Raw genomic sequence first — 25331 nt, forward strand, 5'->3', positions numbered from 1 at the left:
AGAAAGAAAACACAGCATTGATCACTTGGATTTTTATTTCAGCTCCAGTGTTACATACTGTAGCAGCATTACCACAATCATTAAACATTTGCATGGTCTTAATTCCAAACATTCGTGTACTGTAGATGGCACTCTAGTCATAAGTTATCCCAGTTCCCCTGTCAATTATTTGTGCGCAAAACGGCATAGAAATATTTACATCATGGACATCCCTACATAAGATGTCAACTCTTCAGTCTCCTTTAAAAAATAAGCATCCATCAGTAACTGGGAACATAAGACTACTGTGAAATGATAAAAGTTAACTTGGAGACAAAGTGTCACAACACAATTTGGGCATTATGAATTACTATTATGAATTCTCACTAACACCACAGAAATGAGTGGGGGAGGGGGGCAAGGTAAGCAGTGGTGATTGCATGTATAATTTAATCAATCAAACACTATTCTTCATTTTACTTTTGTCACTATCTGATTAATAAGTTTAAGTCAGGGGAGTGTATTAATCCAATTCACATATCAAATATCAGTTTCTAACCTTCATAAATTAGATCAGTATTGCTATTTGAAAAAGTCCTAGTACAATGTGGGACATGCACTAATAGTCTATGTTGTTTAGGATTATAATGGAGTAAAAGACTAGAGCTCAATCTCTGAACTTGACCTAGCCCATTCTAATTATCCTGTTTTATTACCATTATCATATTCAAGCTGACAAAACATCTACTTATCCAGCCATGTGAAATCCATACTGCATGTGCTACTTAAGTTCATATGAATTGAGATATTCTAAAACCTCATGGATTGAACAGTAAACATGAAGTCTACAATGCAAACTTGTAACGTTGTTTATCCATAATAAATAAGTGCAGCATCCGCGGTGTGACCCACAATAACATACTGTTCCCAATTATATAGCCTTCGCTCAAGTATTTTGGTATTCATTGAAAAATCTTGGGAGGAACAAATTTACTAACCTTCATATAACGCTGAGGCAGAAAGCCTTTTTTAACACAGTGACATTCCAAACATTTGAAGAAAATAAGCCTCTAGAGATAAATGAGAGACATTTAAGAGCCCAAACACTGAATGAATGCTAACACTACTTTGGATGGAAACTGGAGAGTAAAATGGGTAGAATGTAAAGTCTGAAAACAGATGAGTACTTTCACATTTCACAGCAGGCAGGCACATAGCTTCCTCTAGTTTTCAGAATTACAGGTTTAAAGGATGCATAGAATACAATGCATATCTTTGGGATGTTAACAATTACACTACCGTACAACCATAATGAACTTGTTGCTAAAGGGTTGCGTGACCATTTGATTCTGACAAACTCTCTGAACTTCACAAGTGAAAGAAAAGAAGAAGTAAGTGTATAATTGAAAACAAACAAACAAATCTTGTGGCTCGGTGGATTGCATCAATATCTGGAGGAATGTCTCAACTACCGAGTGGAAAATAGAGAGTCAAGAGGCTGGAGAGAGCAGAGCACACAGGAAGTATGCAACTAAAATGGGACAAGAGAAAAAAAAAATATCACTGCCTGCCAACAAGCTGATTTGATCAGGCTTTTACTGGTCTCATGGTGACAAAGTGTGCCCAACATCATTGGTCAGTTGGCTAAAGGTGCTGCCAAATACAGTAACAGACTAATGCAGACTGATCCAAGTTCTTACATTTTGGAACACCAACAGCATTTGCTGAATGTATCAGCAAAACTCCTGCTCTTAAAATGTTTAATGTAGAATCCACAACCTTTAGGTACAAGGTAAATAGGTCACATATAAGCAAAACAGGTCACTCAAAAGCTAAATATGAACACCACTACAAATGTATCTGAATGCTGAGACAAGGCCATCATCAAGGGCAACAGCCTTTAAAGTTTGATCCATCTTTGGACCTGCATAATGAAGTGCCTTGGAAATAGCCACTCACAAAATATATATTCATGTATATATACATATTATATATAAACAAGCTGCCTTCTGTCTGCAACATACAAGATTCTTAAAATTAGACTATTATTGTGCGTGATTTGAGAGCATTGTAGTGCTGCGCTTTAACAAGGCAAATAACTGGACCGTTACGGCCTACACAACTTTGATACTGAGAGGGACAGCAAATCTCTCAGGAGGAAAAAAAGGCTTTTTTACACTTAAAGAGAAATAAAACTCATAATTCACAGACTGGCGTTCAAGCAGTTTGTGAAAGAGATGATAAATGGAAAAAGTAAAATAGCATCCTATTTTGTACATTGAGATATGACATGAGTGATCAACTTCTACACTCACAACTTATAGATCTGATTTTAAAAAAATCATGGTTCCTGTAGTATCATTTGAGAAGCCACTATAAAATTTTATCGCCATCGACAGAATGACAAGCCTTTTTGATAGCAACAAAAAGGACAAATATGGAAATAAGGAATTGCTCTGTCAATTTCTGTCAAAAACCAGAGAACAAAGAAGAAAAAAGCTGAAGCAGCCTTCAACATTTAAGAGGCACTTGGAAAGCGCAATTGTTCCGTTTACTGTGCAGCGAAAATAAGGAATGTGTTGTAATAGTTCTTTATAAATACACAAGGAAATAAAACAAGCAAACAGCCATGTGTTTCTTCCGCATCCATAAAATACAAGCCTCGGAAAGCTAATAAAATAAATAAAAAGTTCCCATATTAGAACTATAAACATCAAGACAAACATTAAGTCACCAAATGTAGAAAAGAGTTTGGAGTGTTGTGTACATAGTCAATGAGTGAGGAAGAAGAAAAAAAAGATGCCTTGCAAAGTTGAACTCTTCTGAATGTTTCTATCCTTTAAGAATAGCCTTCTGCCCTCTGCTGCATTTCCTGTTTGTGCAACACCACCCCTCTGAAGAGTTACGTTTTATAGCTTGGAGAAAACACACAAAGACTTAGGTAGGTGAGTGGAAAATTAGCCAGTGCCACGCCCTGCTGGTGTGACAGTGACTTCCCTTTGAGACAATAACCTGAGGTTATGACTCATGGTGAGCACAAACAGCCTCAGGTTGGAGGCTCCTTGCATCAATTCCAGTCTACGTGTCGGAAGGTGGGTTGTCCTAACACACCTTCAATTACAGTGGGCCAGTTCCTGCCCCTTGCTCCAGCTGCTGCTTGGTCAGAAAGTACTTGAAGAACTCATAGACTGACCAGGCAATGGCAGTGGAGGGCATCTGGTATATAATCCGAGCTTGGGCCCCTTTGAAGAAGGCTGCCAGACCACCAAGCCGGTACACTGTCCTGAAGGCATTAGCCATTCCTGTCAAGTGGCCACTGATGTGCATGGAGTTGAGTGCTACGTTCTCTTGTGTGTTGAGCAGGGTCTTACATACGTCGAGTGGAGTGGTTATGGCTGCGGAGACAGCTCCCGCCGCCGCTCCTGACAGTATGTGGCTGCCAGGGTGGTAATGTCTGTGGGGGTTTAACCGCTCCTGCATCAGTTCGTAAGTGATGAAATGAACTGCCTGGAAGGGGATGTTCATGGTCAGCTGTGTGCTGTAGCTGCGGTAGAAGGCCCCCATGCCCTCAGTACGCGTTACTGTCCGAACACAGTCCAAAAGTCCCCGATATGGAGAGTTATACATTTGCATCCTCTGCTTCACCACTGAGCCATGCAAGGGAACACAGGGAATAATATTAGCACACACAAACGGGTACACACTTGCAGCTGACACCAAAAAATGTCTCATCTAACATGGCAAGAACATGTTTTTAATTGAATGTTTGGGTCAGGGAAGTATATATTATTTTTTTTAAGTAAGTCTTACAGTCACTCTATCATAAGCTGCATCTTACCTTCAGCTGGGTTCATGACTGCATCATGGAGAACAGTGGCCACACTTCCCGCCATTCCTGTTGAAATGAAACAGATGAACAGAACTTGTGAAGTGTACATGACACATCGAGTGAGTTTACCTGCACATTAGAATTTCGAATATGAGCCTTATGCTGACTAAGGTCTTAGGTATTGTTACATCCATCAGTAACCATTTTTTTTCATATACCTGTTTACATGGAGATAGTCTAGCCTGCTATAGTTTTCCCTCTGTGTTCATTCATGGCATGTTATTTTGGTGGAGCAGAAAGATCTCGCCATGAATACATCCCTCTCTCTTTCGCTTTCAGGCTATGTGACATGCGGTGCACTTGCGGAGTTCCAAAAAGTTGAGATGTTTTTATCTCAGTGCGCCATGGTCGCGGCCGTAAAAAGGCGCTTTGAAATGTGTGCACATTTGCGCGCATCTGCCGCATGCCCCCATTGAAATGAATGGATTTGAGCGTGCAAAAGACACGGCATGTGAAACCGGCCCTTAATGGAAACGATTGTGCTGTTCTCCAAACCCAACAATAAAAGCGATATGGTGTTTACATGCGGCAACTCATAAATTATTTTTATTTGAATATTCCGAATATAAACAGAATATCAATATGTGCATAAACGCACTCACTGGTTATGAGGAATATCATAAACAATAATGGAATACAAATGAGTAATAACTGTTTTATAGATGAAAAGGCCGGCGAAAGTGGGGAGTCACTGTGTCGGCATATCATAAACAACAATGATGAATATCACGCATATGACAAGGCTTGTCCTTGACTGCACTCCTAGGTCATGTCACTTAGCCTAGGGTACAAGTAGTCAATATGAAACTAATTTAAACTGATTTGTGTGAGAGCTGGTAGGCTACCATTAGCTAAATGGCTGTTGCCTCCATGCTGAATGACGTCGCTTAATGAGCGCTTGACACGTTCGTAGCAGGCGAAGTAGAGTGCATGGGCAGGTCCTGCTCCCATCATGGTGATGTTGAGGCCCCTCAGCGGTCTGAAGATCCCCTCTGTTCGGATAATCCTTTTCAGAGCCTCAAACACACTCCTGTACTGGGCATTAGGGTCTGGCTGCAGGCTCTGCATCCTTGTCTGAAAAAAAAATTGTTTGCAGAACATACCTTACAATTAGCTCTAGTTTGGTTAGGTTTAACGGCAGGTGTGTGCTGTGTTGAGCTGCAAGTCTTAAAGTTAGTACTCAGCTCAATGTGAATGTGACTGTGAGTGGCTAGAAGTGGGCACACAGACACCTGGAGTAGGCCAACTCATGATGAGTTCACATATTGTGCGCTGCAATGCTGTCACATTTTTCTGTCAGTAAGTGCTCTTGGCAGCAGTAAGGTCCTCTCTGAGTGATGCGTGTCTCTCCCAGGCCTGGCGTGGGAGGCCATGGCAGCCCTTTGTTATACTCCACCATGCCAAGTTATCCGGACAGCACAAAGCATGTTTTTATTTGCGAGGACTTGTGGGACTGCTTCAGGAGACAGGCCAAGTCTATCTTCCTCAGCATATTTCCATGCGTTTCCTTCCTTCTGCTTAACAATAAAATATCAATTTCATTTCCGTTTGATGCAGATTTGGGAGCTTGAGGGACAAAAAACTTGGTAGCATAGTTTATGTTTTAAGTTTCTGTGACTGAATATAGTACAAATCACATTACTCTGTTCCAGACAGAGGTAATAGTGTGAATTTTATAATTAGGCCTACCAATCAAATTCTCCTTTCTCTTCTAATAATCTTCTACTGATAATCTTCTACTGATAATCTTATTGATAAATTACGCTGAGGGTGTTTATCTCCATGTTTATATATTGGTTCTTTATTGTCAATTAAAATAGAAAAAACAATTCAATTAAGGTGTGTAAAGCAAGAAATCTACCAGCAGTTTAATTGTGCACCGGGACCAAGCCCCTTAGTGACAACATTTTGAACTAAGGCCTGATGATAAAAGACATTCCCTTGCACACAAGACTCCTATGTACTAGTTCCTACAGCAGCCTTCTACAGTGAGGTAATATTCAAAGTATCCCTATGAATAATAAGGTTGATTTACGGTAATGAACATTTTTTAGAAATGAATCATGAGGCAGTTAGATGCAAAAAAAATAGTTACTGAAAAATCATTAAAACATACAGAAACCACTTGCTGTTGCATGGGTACTTCTAAGTTACATAAGATGATTATTTTAAGGAATATTAGCTGGTTGTGTGACGGCCTAAGGAGTTCCAACAGGGAAGCTTAATGTTAGTCTTTTGGTAATAGAAAACTAACACAGAAACAGCAAAAGATGGATTCTGTCACTATTGTCCAACTAACTAGTTCAAAAGTAAGAGAAGCATCATCAAATACTCTACAACGGCTGACCTAACCCCTTGTAACAACGTTATTTGAAAGCTCAAATTTTCATCTGCAAGATTTAGATTATATGTGGCCCTAAATGGGGACTAGAATGAGACATTTTAAGCCTGCCCCTAGGATGAATTGCAGGGTTGCAATTCATCCTAGGGGCAGTTTAAGGATTGGATTTACCAGAAGCATGTAGATTAGGTCATCATTATGTTCTGAGTAGAAGGGTTAAACAATCCAGTTGCAGTTGACTTTTCCAGTTAAAACATGATTTATTTCTATATAAAAAGCTTCCCACATTTTAGTCAATTACCATGAGTTTTAATAGTAGGTATATCACTGATCAAGATTCTCATGTACTTATAATGTGGGATGACTAGCAATGGCCTGGGAGAGCACTATGGGTAGCACTAGATTAAACAATAGCATCATCTGCATAAAGACGCAATCAACACCATTGTTCAGAGTCAACTCCATGTTAATAAAACAGACAGTAAACACCAGTGGCCCAACAGCCAAACTCTGTGGAAACCCTTCAGGGATACTAAAAAAATGATTGTGTCCTATCCTGCTACTTTTTTCTGCAATTCAATTCTAGAAGAAGCTCTATGACAGTTTACTAATCAGCAATACAGAAGAGTGATTGCACACACACACCCTTTTCTGCGTGAGGCTGATTCCAAGTGTGCGAATTGCCGATAAGATCCCTCCTAGCATTATCACAAGGTAGCCTATAGGCTACTCCCTGTGTCTTCTGTGAGTAGCTCTGCCTTGCTCTATGCTGGAGTAAAATGTAAGTTTCGGCCTAGATATAATAGGACAGGTTCGACGGACTATTACCACCAGTGCTGTAATCCATAAACTCTGAAATTCAAAATTAACGCATCAAGCCTCAGCCATTAGCTTGGCTGAATGCATGCACATAGAGCAGTCCCTTCTCATATGTGAGGGTTGTCCCACAAGAAATAGTAATGAGGCTTAATGAAAGTAGAGCTGCAACGATTAATCGATTAATCGATTAGTTGTCAACTATTAAATTAATCGCCAACTATTTTGATAATCGATTAATCGGTTTGAGTAATTCTTTAAGAAAAATAAGTCAAAATTATCTGATTCCAGCTTCTTAAATGTGAATATTTTCAGGTTTCTTTACTCCTCTATTACAGTAAACTAAATATCTTTGGGTTGTGGACAAAACAAGACATTTGAGGACATCATCTTGGGCTTTGGGAAATCGACATTTTTCACCATTTTCTGACATTTTATAGAGCAAACAACTAATCGATTAATCGAGAAAATAATCGACAGATTAATCGACAATGAAAATAATCGTTAGTTGCAGCCCTAAATGAAAGGATTCTTGTGTTAAAAACTCCTGTAAATAATAGACAAAATATGCTCACTAAGTGAAAAGCAAAAGTAATGAAAAAGGTCTCATTTATCACAAGGGTGCAGCACATACAGGAAAAATATAAACTAGGCTATATGGCAATAGATGTGGTAATAGTGCATATATTTTGATCATCTAATCTCAAGTTGATTTTGTCAACTTGAGATGGACTGGTCAACATCTTTATATTTACAACACTGGTTCATTACTTCAAAGACAAATTTGGGTTCACTATGGAAAACAATTTGTATCAGGACAAGACTGTTACTGTAAGACAAAGTTCAACAGTACATTCTACACTCAAGGACCACATCAGAAAACCACCACATTGGAGTCTCTGACTTTAATGCATCATCGTTGACAATGATTGAGATTCACTGTTTACATTGTATTTTTTACATTTGTCAAAATAAATACAATGAAAGAAGAACCATGAGATTCTTTCATCAACTTGGCTTCACTGAAATTTCAAAACAGATCCTGCGTAATCTCCCGACACTGACACTGAATGAACACCATATCTACAACTATATGGTGCTTATGAAAACTTAGAAACTTTAGGAGGAAGTGGCGACAATGGCTTGTGTAATACTATTGAATACATACATGGGTTAATTTGGCAAGATGTCAAGATCATCACATTGAAGCAAAGAGGATATCATGACCTTTTTTTTCGTGCAGTATATTAATGATTTGTCTGTGCCACATCAAGATTCTTGTTTGGGTTGTCCAGCAAGCCAAATTATCAAAACAACACTACATTGTTAGAAAACAATAGCTGAGCAAAAGAGAGGGGATTGGAGGGGCAAAGTTCACAATCAAGCCAATAGTTTGCAATTTGCACATACAAGCCTATTTTTGACAAGCTCAAAACTAGCCAGCAAACTCATTTGGTTACGCTCACAACAGTGAACATTAACTAAAAACTGTAATTTCAAGATGACACTTATTAGTGAAGAAATTAGTTAATTAATTTGCCAAGCTCAAGTCACATAATATGCTGCTGGATTCAGGAGTAGTCATGTCCTGTGTTCCTCTGTCTGTAGACAGAGTTGTGCCACACAGTATTAATATTACAAAGGGTGGTCCAGTGATTGTAACCATTACCTGTGTACCTCCATGAATACTATGGCATCCAGAAGAGCATGCTGGTGATTTGTCTGAGCAACACCAGTTAGAATTCCAGCTAAAATTGCATAGTGTTATGACTTCTGAGTCTCGGCCCTGACAGGTTGCTTTGGGATAAAAACTGCAGTCACTTTTTAATAGTTACAAGTAAACTTGTAAGTCTTGAACCCATACATTTCTGTTCAGATTGTCAATGCAACGGGTATGTAACCTTCATTGATTGGTCAATGTACCTTATTATGGGTGGACACCCTTCATTTGGTGTACTAACCTACATATGGGTACACTGCGGAGTTACACAACATTTTAAGTACCAGTGTTTTTTGACCGAAAAGACTGAACGTAACATTATGTGATAAGTCTTAGATGTAAATATCAGAGTAGTCTGACGACTTTAATGGCTAAGCCATGTACTTGACCTTCAGTTGCGTCAATGGTAAGTAAAGTCAGGATAACTAACTAAAGTCATTTCAGTGCATGAGAAAACCTCTAGAGTTTTGACAACAATATGTAACTAAGTGGCATGTTAATGCGCGAACAGAGGAAAACGAGCGGCGCATGCTTAACTGATGAGTCTGATGATACCTACAGTATGGTTATCTACCAATGTGACTTTGGTAAAGTACACTGGGTTACGTTTAATAGCTTGCAGCGTTGAGGGAGCTTGCTAACTTAGCAAAGTTGACTGTTAATTATATCAAGAAACAAGCGGAAAAAATGTAAAGCTGTGCTTTGGCTAACGCGTGATATGGTTAATTCAATTTAGTTTATGTTAGCTAAGCTTGCTTAACTGGCTCCTTAACTAGTTAGTCTACTTGTGGCAAGCAGGCAGGCATGCTGTACTGCTCGGCTACTGTTAAATTAGCTAAGATTGAGGTTAGCTAACCAGGCAGCTTGAAATTTTACAGCTAACGTTAGCAAGAGTTAGCAAGCCAGCTAAGTCAACAGGGTATCATAGCTGGTTAGAAAATGAGCTTAAGTGAGTAAACTAGTGGCAAAACAAGTGTGAAATAGTGCTAAGCTGTAGCTGTATACCTTGACAGAGTCCACTGGGTACATCACCGTGTGCTCCAGTACACCAGCCACGGCTCCTGCTGTCATGTGGGTCGTCATTGAGACATGAGGTGGCAAGCTCTCGTAGTCACTGTCACTATTAGAAGGTTCACCGTCTTTACTCTGGATCTCCGACATCTCCAATGTTGCCACCACAGGGTCTGCACTCAACTCCATGCGTGGTGAGCAGGTCTAGTTGGTCTTCTGTAAGATAACGCTCAGGCACAGAAGCGTCGGCGGCGGCATGGATAACCACAACATCATCACTACTGGAGTTCCAGCACCCATGTGACGTCAGCAGCATGAGTTGGAGCCTGGCTGAAGTATGACCAATCAAATTCCAGATGCTCAAAAATAAGGCGGGCTCTTAGTCTGAGTTGGCCAATGAAAAGTTTCCCTGGTACATTTCCCTGAAACCCATAACTGACAGTTCAGACTCTTGCTAGTATTTCAGCTCTCTCTCGCTCTCTCTCTCTCTCTCTCTCTCTCTCTCTCTCTCTCCTTAGAACTTCCTCTTTTTGTAGACATGTCTCAAACTTTGTGGTTTCTTCGTGTAGAGTATAGTTTTATCTATACCCACCCCCCCCCCCCCCCCACCCCCCCCACACACACACACACACACACACACACCAAACAATTACTAATGAATAATTGTTTCCTATTGCTTATTTCTTTATCTAAACACATGTTAATAGGACAAAGTCTCTTTTATTTATTGCTCCCTGTAACAAAGGAAAGGTGCTTAACAAAACCAAATAGTGGTTATTTGACCTGTAAGCTTAGGAAGCTAGTTTTTGTGCTATCTAGGGCCTCTTGGTTCACATCAACTGAAAAACATGTAACTGCTACTCAGGCAGTGCAGTGAAGACTCAACAGTATGTGTATGAGCAGGGTTCAGACACAGGTCGGGTAGTTGCCAAATTTGCAATGACAGGTGCTTAGACTACTTGGGCACCTTTTGGTCTGTTGGAGTGAAGAATTATCAAAGGAAGCATTAAAGATCAATTGGAGATAAATATAAAACATATAAGCTCTGTGAAACCACAAGGTGCTTACTGTAAGGTACCACCATTAGTTCCTAAAAAGTAGCAGTGAAAAAACATTTAGAGGTTACAATAATTGTTCAAATTATGATGGTTCTTCAGAGCACCATGTGGTCCACAACAGACTCCTAACCTTATATCAAGCAGTATTTTTATATAATAAGCTTCCTAAAAAGCTACTTGGTGCTTATCCAAAGGAGACTTTAAAAGGAGTACTTTAAGGAGGACTTTAAAAACATCTAAAGAAGAAAAACATCTAAAGAATTTAGATGTTTTTTTAGATGATGAATTTAGACAGTAAATATATATATGAAAAAACATAAGGCTATGCACAACAGATACTCTAGGTCAAGAGGTGCTGGAGACTACAAGGAGGTCATCAAAGCTAAAGTGAAAAACTCCATATATTTGGTTGTAACCACACACTCAAGACCCAGGACTACAAAAAAAACCATGCGTTTAAGTTAAGGATGCACTGAAGTTGTACGCATTTTGTGTAGCTCATGACAGTCTTAAATAAAGATCCTTTTTTGTATTGAATTGAATGAATGTTTTTATTTGTGTGTATCTTGGTACATTTTCACCAGTGTGTTTTATCTTGTATTAAATAAAATGTGTTTTAAATGTAGGACTCTTGGAAAAATAACCCACTTGGGCTAAAAGAGATCCTAATTTAAAAAAAGGAGGAAGAAGAAGCATCTCATTTATGTTATTGCCTCTTAAAGCCTCCTCTGCATCTCTTTATATTGACATGCACCTTTGGGTGATTATGGGAAGGTGTGGAGAACCCTACTTCTCCTCATGTGAATGAATGGTAGTCATATGAAATCATGATAATGATGATAATATGATAATTAGATGTTATTGCCATATGGCATCAAACTAATTATTTTCAAGGAACCTGTTGGAGACGGCACATCTTGAATGGCTCTTCACATTTTTCTCATTACATCTCTTATTCTTAATAATTAATAATCTGTTTTTTTGGCAGTGTCATCCCCTGGCTCTTGTTGCAGGCCAGAAGTTTAAATTTCACCTTGAGATTAAATTGGATGCTGGCGGCAACATTTGTGTTTGCATCATAGCATTTGAATAGCTATTATCTGAAAAAACTGAACAAACCTCATATAATTCAGCGCTTCGCCATGAATAACCTCTCACCCATTTCCCACATTAGAGTGAGATCTTCTTTTCTTCCCATTTGCAAATTGATATCTGCTGGTCAAAATATTTGATCTCTATATGATATTGGTTTATTAACGCAGACACATTGCTAATATTATTAACAGTGGATGAGTGGGACATGAGCAGGATCTGTTCACTATCCTGTATCACTCACCATTGGTTGAAACATAAGCTCCATTGACCAAGCAGACTGCAGTGTCACTGTGGGCGTGTCAGTGAAGCAGGGTGACAATTGGATGACTCAGCATTAGGAGCTTGATGTCTTAAAGCACCACTTGTCCAAGCACAGTGTTGTTACAGCTGGTGTTCACGTATACTGCAAGGAAACAGTCTCTGCTGTAAAACTGACTGCAAAAACCTCCTAGTAGTGCTATAGTAGCCTTGTAATACTAGATAATTACTGTATATGATCACCACTACACCATTTCATACATTTAGTGGTATAATTATTCTTAACTTGCAACAATTGCAAATGGCTCACCCTGTGTCCAGTCTAAATTCAGGTGATTGAGGTGTAGCGGCAGGACAAGCAAACATGTGAATTGATGACCAAACTTATTGCATTATTATTGGGATTGAGAACATGTCAACCAGAAAGATAACTGCAACAGTACCTTGATTTTAAATGGTTATCTTCTGTTGTCTAAGCTGCAATGTCTGAAGGCTAATAATACAATCTACTTGGAGAGTGCTGATTGCTGATGTGTCCCACTTGCAGAGCAAACATTTAGGTGTCCCATCCAGAAGCTGTTCCTCTTATAAATGGAGACAATAATAATATGTTGATTACTATTTATTAGAAATGTGTCACACTTAAACAAATGGACATTTGCCACAACTGCTATGACAACTCTATACAATGGTGAGCCCAATTGAGAATGAAGAAGTCTACTCATCTAATTTCAGTGGATTTTTCCACGTCAGCTGATGTTGTTTAGCGTCGTTAACATCTATTTTAGACTAACCAGTTCTTCCGTCATTCTTCCTTGGCTTGGGTCAGATCTGACACTGAAAACAGGGCAGACAGGCAGTGGAATGCCAATACCTCCCTCTGCATGTCTCTGTACTGAGACAGAGCAGCTACAACAACATGCACTCTAATAGGCAAACCTGTGCTGAGCTGATGTGATTAGTGGCGGTCTGCCACTTACTGCTGTTGATTGATGTTCACACGCATCACTTAAACACTAATCCCAATTACTATTAGCTTAAACCTTGACTAGGGTTACACTGTGTCCCTTTCAACAGTGAGGTAGGGAGGCTAGTGCTTACCACATCTACTCCAGTTTTGAAGAGCTTTTAACAATACTTTTAGAAAGGCCTACAGATTTTAGATTTGTTCCAAGGAAGTACAGTCACAGCCTGTTGAGTCTAACCACCTCTCCAGGAAATGAACAGCCAAAGAAGTGTACCATAAAACTTTTATTACGGAATTGCAATGTGCCAACACCTATTTTTTATTCATCTGTGCAAATATTTCACTACACCGTCGTTTTCATATAAATAATGGGATGTGCTTTCATTTACTATCCCCTCACAGCAGTGATATGACAGCTTCTGAAAATGAAGCCCAATGTATCTGTAAATAAATGTAAAGGTATCCAAATGAATACTTGGATGAACCCCGCACACTGATTTAAACAGGGCTTTTAGAGAGATTGAGCTCATGTGTAATGGAGAACTTCCTAACAGTGAAAAGACATGAACAAATATTGCACTAGTGTAGCTTACAGGCTACCTGTCCTGCAATATAAATACTACGCAGAACGACCTGGGAAAAAGACATGGAAAAGAAAAAAGACCATTCCAGCATGGCAGCACTGTACATTCTCATTCTCTACTGCATTATGACGTGCTCCTTCCTAATAATCGTATTGCATTTGAGGTTTCGGTGGAAATGGTAAGTGCTTGTACCGTTAATCAATTATAAAAACAAAAAAAAAACAACAACAAAAAAAAACCCCATACTGTGATCATGCACCTAACAAGGCAAAGAGAAAGGCAAGTGCACACACATAAATAGAAAACAAAAGAAATTGCCTCCAAATGGCATATCAGAGTCCAACTGTGTGAAATTCAACAAAACAGACAATCCATATATTTATTTGGATATAGAATATTACCTAGCCAGCAAAGTGCCGGTATGTTTGTCTTGTTAACATTAATTTTCATAGACACTTGGAGGCAGCTGCCATTTGAACTTGATGAAGTAGGAACACATCAGGGAAGAATATGTATTCTTTTTGTACCTCAATCACATGTGGAGCAAATAAAAAGGCTGTCATTTCAATATCAAACGAAATAACTTAACATGAACACACAAATATTCTCATGGCTGAGTCAAGCCTGAAAACTCATCATGCGAGATCTTCCTAATGAATATGTCTCTCTGTTTACTGGGCTTGATCAAGTCATAGAAGGCAGCAGCCCTGTTTTCAGGGCGGCAGCCTACAAACGAAGACAGACTCATCGAACAAGCAGATGGCCTAAGAGAGGAAAGGAGTGGAGACTGGCTTTGGAAAGTCAGACATGCTGTCCAGACTTTACACTCTAAAAGTTTAGAGGTTGATGGGAAGTGTGGGCGAGCCCAGGCCCTTTTCCAGCCACGGTCCAGCCACAGAGGAGGGGGTGCAGCGCTGCGCCGTACGCCGGTGGATGCGGCGAAGGCGCAGCAAGTACAGCAGAATAGACAACAGCACAACGAAGAAACAAGCCAGGAATAAGTAGTGGTTGTTGACAAAGGAGAAGCTGTGCCGCCAGTGGGAGTGCACTCCTTTCAGGCTTTCCTGCTGGATGTCCCTGGGAGAGGCAAATCAAACAAGCTCTTTAGACATGCTTGGAAGGGAGAGATGATGTATCTGCTATGGCAAAATAAAGGCTTGATGAGAGAGAGAGAGGCTGCATCTTACCTCAAAGGCAGAAAACGTGTCCTGTAAAGGATCGCTCCAAGCGTCCACTGGACCTCCTTGTCATAGACCAAAAGGGCAGTCTTCAGGTTTTTATAATTGGTTGGGAAAGAGAAGCCCGAGTGGAATACCTCATACATCCATGCCGATTTAAAACACTGGTACCTGCACACACATATAAACATAATGCCAATAATAAACATTCTTGGGCAAAGAAGACAGTGTCTTTGTTGAGGTGTGGTGAAGTAGTTAGCCTAGATCTACTAGGGGTTTGATCTTCTTGTGAGACTTACTTCAGTCTGTGAAGATCAGCATGTGAGGCATACAAGCCAGAGTTGAAGCGTTCCTTCAGAGTCCTCCACTGGGTGGCGCAGTAACTCTGTGGAAATTTAAAACCGTAATATTGTAAAATTCTCCCAAGTGATAAGACATGAGCAAATATTAAAAGGAAGGCCGAGCTGCTCCAGGAGCTCGGCCCTGAATATTACACTAATGAAAGTCACAGGCCAATCAGGAATCTATTTGGTCATACACATTTTAAATATGTTCATGCAAGATTCTTGACAAGTTTGACTTAGAAAATAAGCTTTGAGAAAAATCCATAACCTATGCTCACTTAAATAAGTTGTAAACAACCCTTCTACAGCCTCAGAATACATATAACACTCATGGTGCTGTCACAGTTCTTGTGTCAAAAGCTCAGTGAATCAATGCGGGAGAGAAAAAATGTCATACTTGTGTCTTAATACAATTCATTAAAATCCAGTGACATGGGAACATTTTGACGGGGGGCACTAAAATGCAAGAATTTGTGCTTAAAACAATGACTTACAAGTGTTGTATTTCTGTAATAGAGAATATCTCATGAGGGTTAGGGTTAGTTTGGAGCTCAACCACAAATAACAAATAATTTAACGAGGCTAAATCTGACATGCTTCTTAAGAGTACATGTCAGATTTTCAGATGTAGCGTTTACCTTGGCAGCCCGGGCATATTTGGAAGAGTTATAATCTCCGCCCATGCGCAGCACGTCCTCTGTGCAGTAGTAGAACTCAGAAAAGCCGTAGAACTGGCTGTTGTTGTAGTCGATGGATGGCTGGTAAATGCCGTTCAGGGAGGTTTGAGTCTCGTTGGTGCGGTTGAGGAACGGCTGGAGAAGCTGCCTACACTGGTCAAAGTCCCCTGTGCCTCGCAGATAGAGCTTCTGTGTAGGCGGCCCGACCCCGTCCTGCAGGTCCGTGGGCAGACAGGGGTCCAGGAGGGGAGAGTCTGCTGTCTCACCAACATGCTGATCGAACAACCTGGACAAATCAATAACACAATGTACTCAGTAAGTACAACCAATGGTGGGTACTGAATTGTATCAAATATTAAACATTTTTAAATCAGACAATAGGAAGTGGCTCTCACTTATTTCGAGTGACAGTATTTCTGATGAGGCTCTCCTCATATCTTTGGCGCGCTGCATTTCCCCCAAAGCCCAGGAAGGTGGACACATACACACGATAAACATGCTCTGTGCGATGTGCGTCACACCCCAAGTTGAACTCTGCCAGTAAGTTCTTGGCAACTTCCTCCTACGGGACACACAAAAATCAGCTATAGGGAAGGGTGGGCTCTACCTAATATACCCATGCATTGTCCCCACATCTACAGTTGATTACAGGTAACCTATATTTAAGGACACATAAGCCCGCAAGTTTAATACTTCAGATAATATCTCTAGTCTAATATTTAATATCTCAACACACCAAAAATAGACAGAAGCTGAAACTACCTAACAAGACGACAGTCAAACTGGACTTGAAACAGAATGTGGTGTAAAGCAAAAACAATGAAAGCAAGGAGGACATGCAGTTTATGTATCACCTGGTACACTACATATGGATAAGAATAGAAAAAAAACTGAAATTCTGATCCAGTGCATTATGGATAACTTCCATTGTGTTTGATCATCTCTACAGAAAACAGTTGGTATTCTCAATCCTAAATCCTGCTATGGAGTCATGCAGCAGGCTTACAGGATGCCTTCAATAGTGGTGAATGGAGAGTACTTCATCTCCACGGGACAAAAATGGTGCATACAGGTTTAACCGGGGAATGACAGAAGTTGGGAGGGAGAAGAACAAAGGGTGAGTGACAAAACCAAAGACAGCACAAAAACAGAATTGGTTGGTGATAATAACCTGTTGTGGAGAAGCAAAGCTTACAGTTTTGGGCACTTCGTATGCGATCTGCGTGGAGACCCCGCCCATGTCCAGGACACCAGCAGTCCTTTTCCTCACCAGCGCCTCCTGCTGATCGCTGCCTGGGACATTTACCTCTATTACAGCTTCCCCATCTGTAAGATTGACAGGAGAGAAGTGACAGGTAACCAGCAAGGAAGGCACATCATGCGTTAAAAAACTTTTATAGTGCTGTGTTTTTCCCACAGTTTTCTTGGTTGGGTGGAGAGGTTGCTAAGACAGCACTTAGACAATGCAACACTGAAATTTGCTAATACTGCTATTACAAATTCATTTGTAATAGCAGTGGCACATCACCTATTCAATGGCAGAGGAAACACTGATATCAAAGTGTTTTTTGAGATGTGAGATGAGAGATAATTGTCAGCCTATTGCACGTGAAAAAATATAATTGGGACTCATACAGCAATGCAAATCAAATTGTGAAAATGGTACATTGCTGATTGCTGACCATTTGCTTGGGAACTTACCGTTGTGCACATGGTTAAACCTTCCAAGGACAAAGTTGATTCCAATCCATGCATACACCCCTAGAACCAACGACAACAATTTTAAATATTTTCTATCAAATTACCTGCTGTTGTTATGTTATGAAACTCCTGCATCTTTCAAGTTGCACTAGGCAAGATTTTTTGTGAAAAAGACACCCGTCTTATTAGTCCACATCATAAATTGGGGCTACACTAGAGGAAAGCGTCCCATCTCCCATTATTGAGATGCCGCAGATTTGCCTTATCTGCTCAAATTAATTTCAGGTGTCAGGTGGTGACTGGTGGGCAATCTTTTTGGCGCACAGGGAGTGATGAGAATTACAAAACTGTCTCCTAAACAGCAGCAAGTGAGTGCTGTTCAGAAAGATGAACTCACTAACGATGGTTGCAAAAATATTTTTTCCCCCCCATCATCTCCACCCCTACCAGCCACTAAGACGAAGAAATTTAGGTCAGAGGAGTGTGTAGTTCACTGATGTCACATTACATCATTTCTGGGTAATGATGAAGTCCCTCAAACTTTCAAAAATTCAAACCCTTATCTCCTGCTTCCACTTACCAAAGTGCAAAGTTGCCTAGTGCAGCTTTAAGAAGTAGGCTAACATTCTTACTGCAGTATGTTGAATATGTAATGACATAAACTGTTATGTAAAGTAATGAAATATAATAAAGCTGCAATTACAATATATAGATTTTGTATACAGGTCTAATCTTATTCTTGTCCTTTTACTTACCTTCCTGCTTGCCAGAAATGACTTCCACATGCGAATCAGAGAAGAGGAAGTTAAAGTGGACCGGGATGTCTGTCCGCAGATCCTCAAGAAGTGCTTCCTGCTGACTGAGATTTAACAAACAAGGCAATCTCACCATCAAATCTATGGCATATTAAACATGAACAGATTCCACCTCCCAGCATCATTCAGTGTTATTTCTCTCTCTGGGTCTGAACGTTTCTTGTAGCCATATTCATATCTGAGGCTTTCTAAAAGTAATGTGAGTATACATTATGAGGTTCTGTTCAGCAGGCCCAACTGTACCTGTCAGGCAGAATCCTCATTCCAGCCGTGCATAGGATGTACAAGGGTGTTTCTTGATGCTTATTTTTGGGGATGTGCTGGGCTGCAAAGCTCAGCAGCGGATAGATATATTCACTGGCTTTCTCAGGTGTTGTGGCCAATTCAGAGATGCCTAGATGCAAAAACACAAAGGAATGAGATCTTATGCTTACTGTATAATAAACAACAAAATGATTAGTTTGAAGTGGGCTAGTGGGCTAACAGCAGGCAAGTTTTGAAAACCTTTATAGCCCCCTGACTTGGTATTGTCAATCCTAAATCCTAAAGCCTTTATATTATTCTAGCTCGGTGCATTGGATGGTGCTTGCTTAGAGGGAGGGCTATTGAAATTACTTCACTATTTACTTATCCTTACGTTTTTACAATGATATGCCAGCAAAACACTTTGATTCAACATTTCTGACAAAATTGAATCTATTGAGAGTCTTAACATCCAGTAGGAATTGTTAAGTATTTAACAAGATGCTCATATTCTGTTTTGAGTCATGAGAAGCCTAGCACTGTGCATCTCACCTGGCTTGATCTTCATGACCACTGGCTTGCGATGTTGATCTCTCATTTGCCGGATGTCAAGTAGTTCATGGGGATTACCATTGTGCCGGGGCCAGCAGTACACAAACACCCTGGAGCCACTGCTGCCGCAGTCCACCACCAGGCCGTAGTTCAGGTTGGGATTGCTTGTATCTGTCGCCTCCACATCAGTCACCCTTGCCAAGTGTCTTTTGAACAACAAAGTTCAAATTAAGATAATCATGCCTGTATTCAGTAAAACACAAGATCTGACAGTAGAGTATCTTCATGAGCAGCTGTTAATTTACCTGTGGAAGTGACTTTCCTTTCTGATCCAGCTGGCATGCCCCTTTCCTGTGACAAGCAACAGGTAAAGCAGACCCACCAGGCAAACCACCAGGCTAATGAAGAGCAGCTGTCTGAGGGAAGGGACCAGGAGCCGAGGAAGAACCTGGGATGACAGGCTGAAATGCCATGAGGCTGGGAAAAGGCACGAAAAGCTGATTCTGTCAAGAGATGTACGGAGGGAGAGTCTGAATGCAAAATATTTCAGCTATGTTAATCAGTGTAAAATTGGATACTTGGGAGTGACAACAAACCAACCTTCCCATTATGCAGATTGTCTTCAACTTGCTAGTTTAATTGATAAAAATCGTATAACAGTCGACTGATGGAAAGGGTGTTGGCTTGCTCCGGAGCTCCATCCCATTATCTTCACTTATCATCATGACCTGTCGAAACATACAGTTACATTAGCATGGCGATGTCTGAGAGGTCTTGCTAGAAAAGGGCCTGGGCGGAGTGCTCCCACTTGTGGACGTCAAATTCCTCGCTTTGTAGGAAAATCGATGCTGCAGTGGGGCAAAGTCCTATTAATTTAAGCTGTGAATAGAACTTAACCAGGTTAAAAAGAAAAGACAGAAACAATCATGTTTTCCTCATACGGAAACATGGACTGTGCCTGCTCAGGCTTCACAGGGGAATAACGTCAACTAGGCTATGCGTTGGCTACGGGAGATAAACGAACTGAGACTGACATATTTTTAATGACTGTCAATGTCAACAAATAGGCTTGTATGTAGTCTTTAAAATATGTTTCATACTTACTCTCGACATAGCGAAAGTCCTCCCTTTTGAGAACAAGTCGCATTACCGGACAGCCAGCTGCTAGCCGCTACCTAACGTTAGCTAGCTTCTCTTCGTCAACAGCCGTCGCAGGTCTCCGCTGAGTGACGTGGCAGTCGCAGTCAAGATGTGTTTGGTTTTTTTCTCGGCGTTGTCCGGATAGAAAGTAACATATTTTACGGCCTAAGGTAGTAACCCGCCCACCATTACCAATCTCGACGTATGTTTTGTTACGGTTTCATTAAGGATAACAGAGAAATTTCCCATAACAAACACAACACCTTATTTATCCAGTGGTACAAATACTACTACAGTCAAATGATTAAAATAAATTTTATTTTGAGAAACATATTTGGTTAAACTCACTTATGGTAGGCTTCTCAGTGCTCACAGGCACTGCAGCGAGCCTAACTGTACTTGCTTTGATAATTGATTTGGCATGTTGACTTATTATCTTTATTTTAGTGACATATCTACAGTTCAGAAGGCCACTTAAAACACATCTGTTAAAGGATCGCCCATGCGGGACATTTACAAACATTGACAAACACTCTATGCAAAAGACAAATATAGATGTTCAAATTCTTGTCAAAAATATCACAAAATTAAAAGCATTCACTGTGGTGGCATACCAAAAAGCATATTTAAAACAGGTTAAGTTTTGACTTGACAACCTCCAAATCCTGACAAGGGCTGAAAGCTTTCAAGCTGAAACGCATGTCAACTCAAAAAAAAAAAGAAAGAAAAGAGATAAAAATAAATCATTTTTGGCATGCCTCCGCAGTAAAGGCATTCTCATTTTCATTAAATGAAGAAAAGTGCCTTGTTTTTTCATCATGATTTTGATTTCAGCAACCACTCAATTTAGTTCCATCTAATTGCTAATTTACTTTTATAGGTTGTTTTTTTTTTACTCTTAAGGACTCAGATCCTTAGCCATTTTTTAAGAAATATAGCTTGTGTTGAAATGCTGACGAAGAGCCTCTTCCAAGCACTCTCTGCAGCCCAGGACTCAAACTTGGCATCTTTTTGCTTGTGCCATCACTGTGCAGGCTCTAACCTCTTAGTTGGCGAAGTCATTTTCTTCTGCTGAAAGCCTAGAGAGAGAGCGAGAGAGAGAGAGAGAGAGAGAGAGAGAGAGAGGTGACCACGTGTTACTTTCAGACGCTTCATGTTACATTGCTTCATTGTAGAGAGAAAGAAAAAAATTGAGAAAGCAGCAGGCGAACCTGAATCTGTGAGGGTTAAGCGATTCAATTCTTCCTCCAGTTCCTCGTCGGTAATATTTAAGTAGCTTTGCGGTACAGCAGGCAAAGAGCTCAGCAGATCTTTACCTGGGAGGCTCGGCTCCCTGGCAGGCGACAGAGGGTTTGATGGAACTTCAGGTAAACCTGAGATGCCATCCGGCTTAGAGTCTTCCAACAAAGACTTAAGTTCTTCCTCCAACTCATCCATGTCTGCATCTATGAAAAAAAATAGGGGAAAAAAATATAATTTGAGAAATCCAAAGCTCATCAATAATGTTAATTAGATAACAAGTAATATATTTTACAGATACCAAATAGAGTACCAAATGCAATGCCATACCTGAGCTGGACACACCACCAGCTATAGTTTGGTTCACCTCATCTTGAGTGTCACATAACTGGTTATGCAATAGAAAACATACATTTAGAGTTATGCAAGTGTCACATTCAACAGTTAAAATGATAAAATACAATAATCAGTGTCTTCAAAAAAAAAGAGCTACCTCCTGGATTTGATCCACAAGGCTCTCGGCACGTTCTACAGTCACATCCTTCAGAGAGAGGCGCAGGGCTGCCACTCCACTCTGATACGCTTGCATAACCTACACACAACAACTTGGTTAAGAAGAACTGAACAGTGAAGCTGGGATCAGGTAGGCTGTAATAACTGACCAAGTGCTTTTGGTATAACACTGTCATTGAAGGTTAATGTTTATTCTGTCTCTTACCAGTTTATCAGTCTGTGATTGGGCTATTCTGTCCAGGATTCCTCTGATGGTCTCCAGCTGGGCAAACAGGTTGTCTGCTCTCTTTTCTACCCTCTTGCAGCCTCTCAAACACCTTAGTGCCTGTGGGATAGACCATTGAATTAAGTGGTAATGGGACTAAGTGGTTGCATGTATTAAAGTGGGTTTTAGTAGCAAACCTGAGATTTCTTCCCTTCCCGAAGCAGCAGCCTTGCTTCTTCTCTGCACCTGCACAGAGTTAACACAATCTGGCGTTAGCAGAAATCACAAACGACTTCTGACCTTGTGAGTCATCTGAATGCAATGCAATCCATCTGGCCAGACTAACACTTCCAGTGCCTGGCAAAGGATGGACCAAGCAGCAACTGAATGATCCTATCCATCTGATAAGATTTATTTAAGTTTAAGTATTTAAGTTGTTCAGTTGGTGATGCTGCAGAACTCAAAAACAACAATCATGGTTGTTGCACAGTTGCAGCCATAGCATCTATTATTTCAGAATTGGAATAGCAATTTAATTCAATGACTTCACTGACTAAACCACTCCAACTCAACGTCATTCCCTAAAAATGATGTGACCATCTATTCCATGCTTGATTTACCCTTTTACAAGCACAGGACCACCAGCTTTGCTCAAATGGTTTGTCCCCTCGTTTACAAATCCCAGCCAAATAACGACAGATTAATTACACGTCATGATCCGATAAAAACATTCTACAAGCTCATATTTGGGTTGACATACTTGTCAGCCTCAAGACCCAGGGCCTCCATCCGTTCTCCCAGCAGCTTCTCACTGCGCTGCAACTGGTAGATGCCTATATCCACATCGCTGACCGGAGAGACACGATCCTGCCCAGGCTGAGAAAACTTCACAATCTGTGGAGAGCGGAGAGAGATTAAACATGACGACTCAGGATACACCATCAATCAGTGGGTACACCATCTTGAAAATCTTCGCTCTCGACAGGCTTTGTCCTGACACATTTTTTTTGCGTAACACACCTCTAATGACCTTGAATGCATGGTTTGTGAGTGGTGTTCAGGTTACACTTTACCTTCTCGCCTTCGTGCAATGAAACCGTCACTTGCTTCTCCCTCTGCAGCTGCAGCAGAGCCATACACAGGGTGCTCTCGTCAGTGCAGACATGGGAGGACAGTGCACAGAGCTCTTGGAAGGACAGGAGAGAGCGGGTTGCAAATTCGCTGCTCCGGTACACCTCAAGCAACTCTGCTGCTTTCTCCTGGAAGACACAAGATGGCTTTATTCAAATTCAAGTGTTGGCCCACATACCCTTTACTGACCTATTGAAGTATTTTGCTCTACACACCTTCACTAGTTCTATAACAACAAAGGACTCCTCCAAAGGCACCCGGCTGCTTCCTAGGAGAGTGGAGAAGGTCCATTTCAAAGGCTTCACCAGCAACAGGCCCACACCCCAGGACAGCCAGCCAGAGTCCACATTGGCAGCAAACTCTGACTCCCTCTGTATCTTCCCACATCTGGTAGAAGTTAAACAGACACAATGAGTAACTGCACCGACTGCACATGCATACACTGAAACAGGAATTATTATTCTGATAGACATGAACTGTCAGCAGTGACAGTACCTGGCCATGGATTGAATGATAGTACCCAAGCCCAACGGCGAAGTTCCTTTCCTCCGAAAAATCTTGTTCAGCTCCTGTAAGTTGACACACACGGTTCCTCGCTCCTTACAGCTCTGTGTGATGAGGGTCGTCCAGAAGTCCATCTTACTGTCCCAGTCCGTCGTGTTGACATCTCGGTTTTCTTTGAAGTCGGAGAACAGAAAGTTCATCCGTTCGTCGTCCTCCCACTCAGGTGGCAAAGTCGTTTCAGAGGGATACGACATTTTTACTCAAAGTCTGAACCGTAAATTAAGCCGAACGCTAACTAGCTGTCGGTTTGTTATGCCAAGCAGCCAGTCCAGCCTGCTAGCTATAACTTCGTCGCTGGTAGCTAGCTAGCGACAACATCCACCATCACGTCACTCTTACCAGAAATAAATTACAGCGTTTAGAAATATAACTTGTGAGCTCAAGTATCATATGACCGACTCCTGATGGAAAATCACAGCAGGATCTCACATGTCATTGCCATCTACCCAGCAAACCCCCACTTCACTACGATGCACAGAAATTTGGCTAGCTCACGTTAACTAACCCTCAACATAACAACAACATAAGGTTGCGCACGTTTTCAATTCAGAACCGTCCGATGGGGCGGAGCCTATCATCGAATGCGCAAATACATAAATATATATATATTCCACCCACGTAGGCAGCCTGGAAAATCAAAACATGCGTACCCAGAACTTAGCTTTCAAGTTTGGAAGTCGAGCATCAAATGTGCGTCCTTTCTGCGCATCCAAGTGATTTAATTGAGTCATTTTGCCCCAATTTACACATCCCTGACGTTGTTTCAGTAGTGTTAGTGTAATTATCCGTCCAATTTGAAATGAGTAAACTCAAAAATGTAGAGTATGATTAATAATTCTAATTTGTATTAGGTCGATATTATGCCATTATCGAGTACAAACTGCTATACATGTGAATAACCCTAATAACCCTGGTACAGGACTTACCAAGGTGAATAGGCATACAGCTGCAGGACAGAAATAGGGCCACATTGCAACCAACAGCTTCATTATTTTTTTTAGCATATCCTACATTTTATACAGGTCAAAGGGCATCATACACTATCATATTGATTTAATTGCAAAGACAGATTGATGTGGTCCAAAGTCACAGCTGGACACATTTGTATTGCAGAGAGACTTGAGTTTGGCTACAGGAGTCATGCTTTTAGTCTATTTGTTACTGATGCATGGTTTTTGAAGATCAGCTCTGTCAAACATATAAGACATAGAAAAACATCAGGATTCATTCATTCATGCACTTTTGAATGTGACTAAGAACTTAGCTATTTAAACTATACAGTCCTTTTCAGTTGACCATAGGCGTGTCTCC

At 40.7% G+C, this 25331-nt stretch overlaps 3 protein-coding genes across 8 annotated transcripts; all 3 read right to left on the reverse strand.

The window, feature by feature from the left end:
* Positions 1–47: 47 nt before the first annotated feature.
* slc25a37 (solute carrier family 25 member 37) lies at positions 48–10021 on the reverse strand. The gene is made up of 4 exons (XM_071533930.1): positions 9751–10021; positions 4714–4942; positions 3818–3874; positions 48–3626 (listed from the first exon to the last, which is right to left on the reverse strand). The coding sequence occupies exons 1-4, from the start codon at positions 9943–9945 to the stop codon at positions 3097–3099; spliced, it is 1011 nt and encodes a 336-aa protein (XP_071390031.1). The 5' UTR covers positions 9946–10021; the 3' UTR covers positions 48–3096.
* A 2847-nt stretch (positions 10022–12868) lies between these two features.
* entpd4 (ectonucleoside triphosphate diphosphohydrolase 4) lies at positions 12869–20444 on the reverse strand. 3 transcript variants are annotated; one of them, XM_071533853.1, is made up of 13 exons: positions 20333–20444; positions 19829–19956; positions 19534–19731; positions 19229–19434; positions 18677–18827; positions 18374–18477; positions 17619–17678; positions 17089–17243; positions 16313–16479; positions 15879–16203; positions 15196–15281; positions 14906–15067; positions 12869–14795 (listed from the first exon to the last, which is right to left on the reverse strand). In XM_071533853.1, exons 2-13 carry the CDS (start codon positions 19834–19836, stop codon positions 14555–14557), a joined length of 1863 nt encoding a protein of 620 aa, XP_071389954.1. In that variant the 5' UTR covers positions 19837–19956; positions 20333–20444; the 3' UTR covers positions 12869–14554. The 3 variants fall into 3 exon arrangements, with proteins under 3 accessions (XP_071389954.1, XP_071389946.1, XP_071389938.1); XM_071533845.1 differs by having other exon boundaries at positions 17113–17243; positions 19534–19758; XM_071533837.1 differs by having other exon boundaries at positions 19534–19758.
* A 245-nt stretch (positions 20445–20689) lies between these two features.
* chmp7 (charged multivesicular body protein 7) lies at positions 20690–24513 on the reverse strand. 4 transcript variants are annotated; one of them, XM_071534038.1, is made up of 10 exons: positions 23952–24513; positions 23672–23843; positions 23399–23584; positions 23086–23219; positions 22523–22571; positions 22326–22445; positions 22101–22199; positions 21938–21995; positions 21685–21813; positions 20690–21447 (listed from the first exon to the last, which is right to left on the reverse strand). In XM_071534038.1, the coding sequence occupies exons 1-10, from the start codon at positions 24212–24214 to the stop codon at positions 21392–21394; spliced, it is 1266 nt and encodes a 421-aa protein (XP_071390139.1). In that variant the 5' UTR covers positions 24215–24513; the 3' UTR covers positions 20690–21391. The 4 variants fall into 4 exon arrangements, with proteins under 4 accessions (XP_071390139.1, XP_071390117.1, XP_071390132.1 ...); XM_071534016.1 differs by having other exon boundaries at positions 21580–21813; XM_071534031.1 differs by having other exon boundaries at positions 20690–21436; positions 21572–21813.
* Between the last annotated feature and the right edge of the window lie 818 nt (positions 24514–25331).

Source organism: Centroberyx affinis, unplaced genomic scaffold, assembly GCF_046629955.1.
Source record: "Centroberyx affinis isolate AG114_WGS23_722 - 3 ecotype Tasmania unplaced genomic scaffold, CSIRO-AGI_Caff_v1 ptg000168l_1, whole genome shotgun sequence".
Taxonomy (NCBI): Eukaryota; Metazoa; Chordata; class Actinopteri; order Beryciformes; family Berycidae; genus Centroberyx; species Centroberyx affinis.

Bases quoted from the DNA above. Each gene is read 5' to 3' on its own strand.
- slc25a37 (XM_071533930.1), bottom strand. From the start codon at position 9,945: ATGGAGTTGAGTGCAGACCCTGTGGTGGCAACATTGGAGATGTCGGAG. The intron at 4,943-9,750 runs GTATACAGCTAC...TTTTTTTTTCAG, and splicing joins ACCCAGTGGACTCTGTCAAG to ACAAGGATGCAGAGCCTGCA. The intron at 3,875-4,713 runs GTAGCCTACCAG...TCATTTCAACAG, and splicing joins CAACAGCCATTTAGCTAATG to GAATGGCGGGAAGTGTGGCC.
- entpd4 (XM_071533837.1), bottom strand. The intron at 17,679-18,373 runs GTAAGTAAAAGG...CGTTGGTTCTAG, and splicing joins CATTTCTGGCAAGCAGGAAG to GGGTGTATGCATGGATTGGA. The intron at 15,068-15,195 runs GTAAGTCTCACA...ATGTGTGTGCAG, and splicing joins GCTGATCTTCACAGACTGAA to GTACCAGTGTTTTAAATCGG.
- chmp7 (XM_071534016.1), bottom strand. From the start codon at position 24,214: ATGTCGTATCCCTCTGAAACGACTTTGCCACCTGAGTGGGAGGACGAC. The intron at 22,446-22,522 runs GTTTGCTACTAA...TCTATCCCACAG, and splicing joins GGGAAGGGAAGAAATCTCAG to GCACTAAGGTGTTTGAGAGG. The intron at 21,814-21,937 runs GTATGGCATTGC...TTTTTTTCATAG, and splicing joins TGGTGGTGTGTCCAGCTCAG to ATGCAGACATGGATGAGTTG.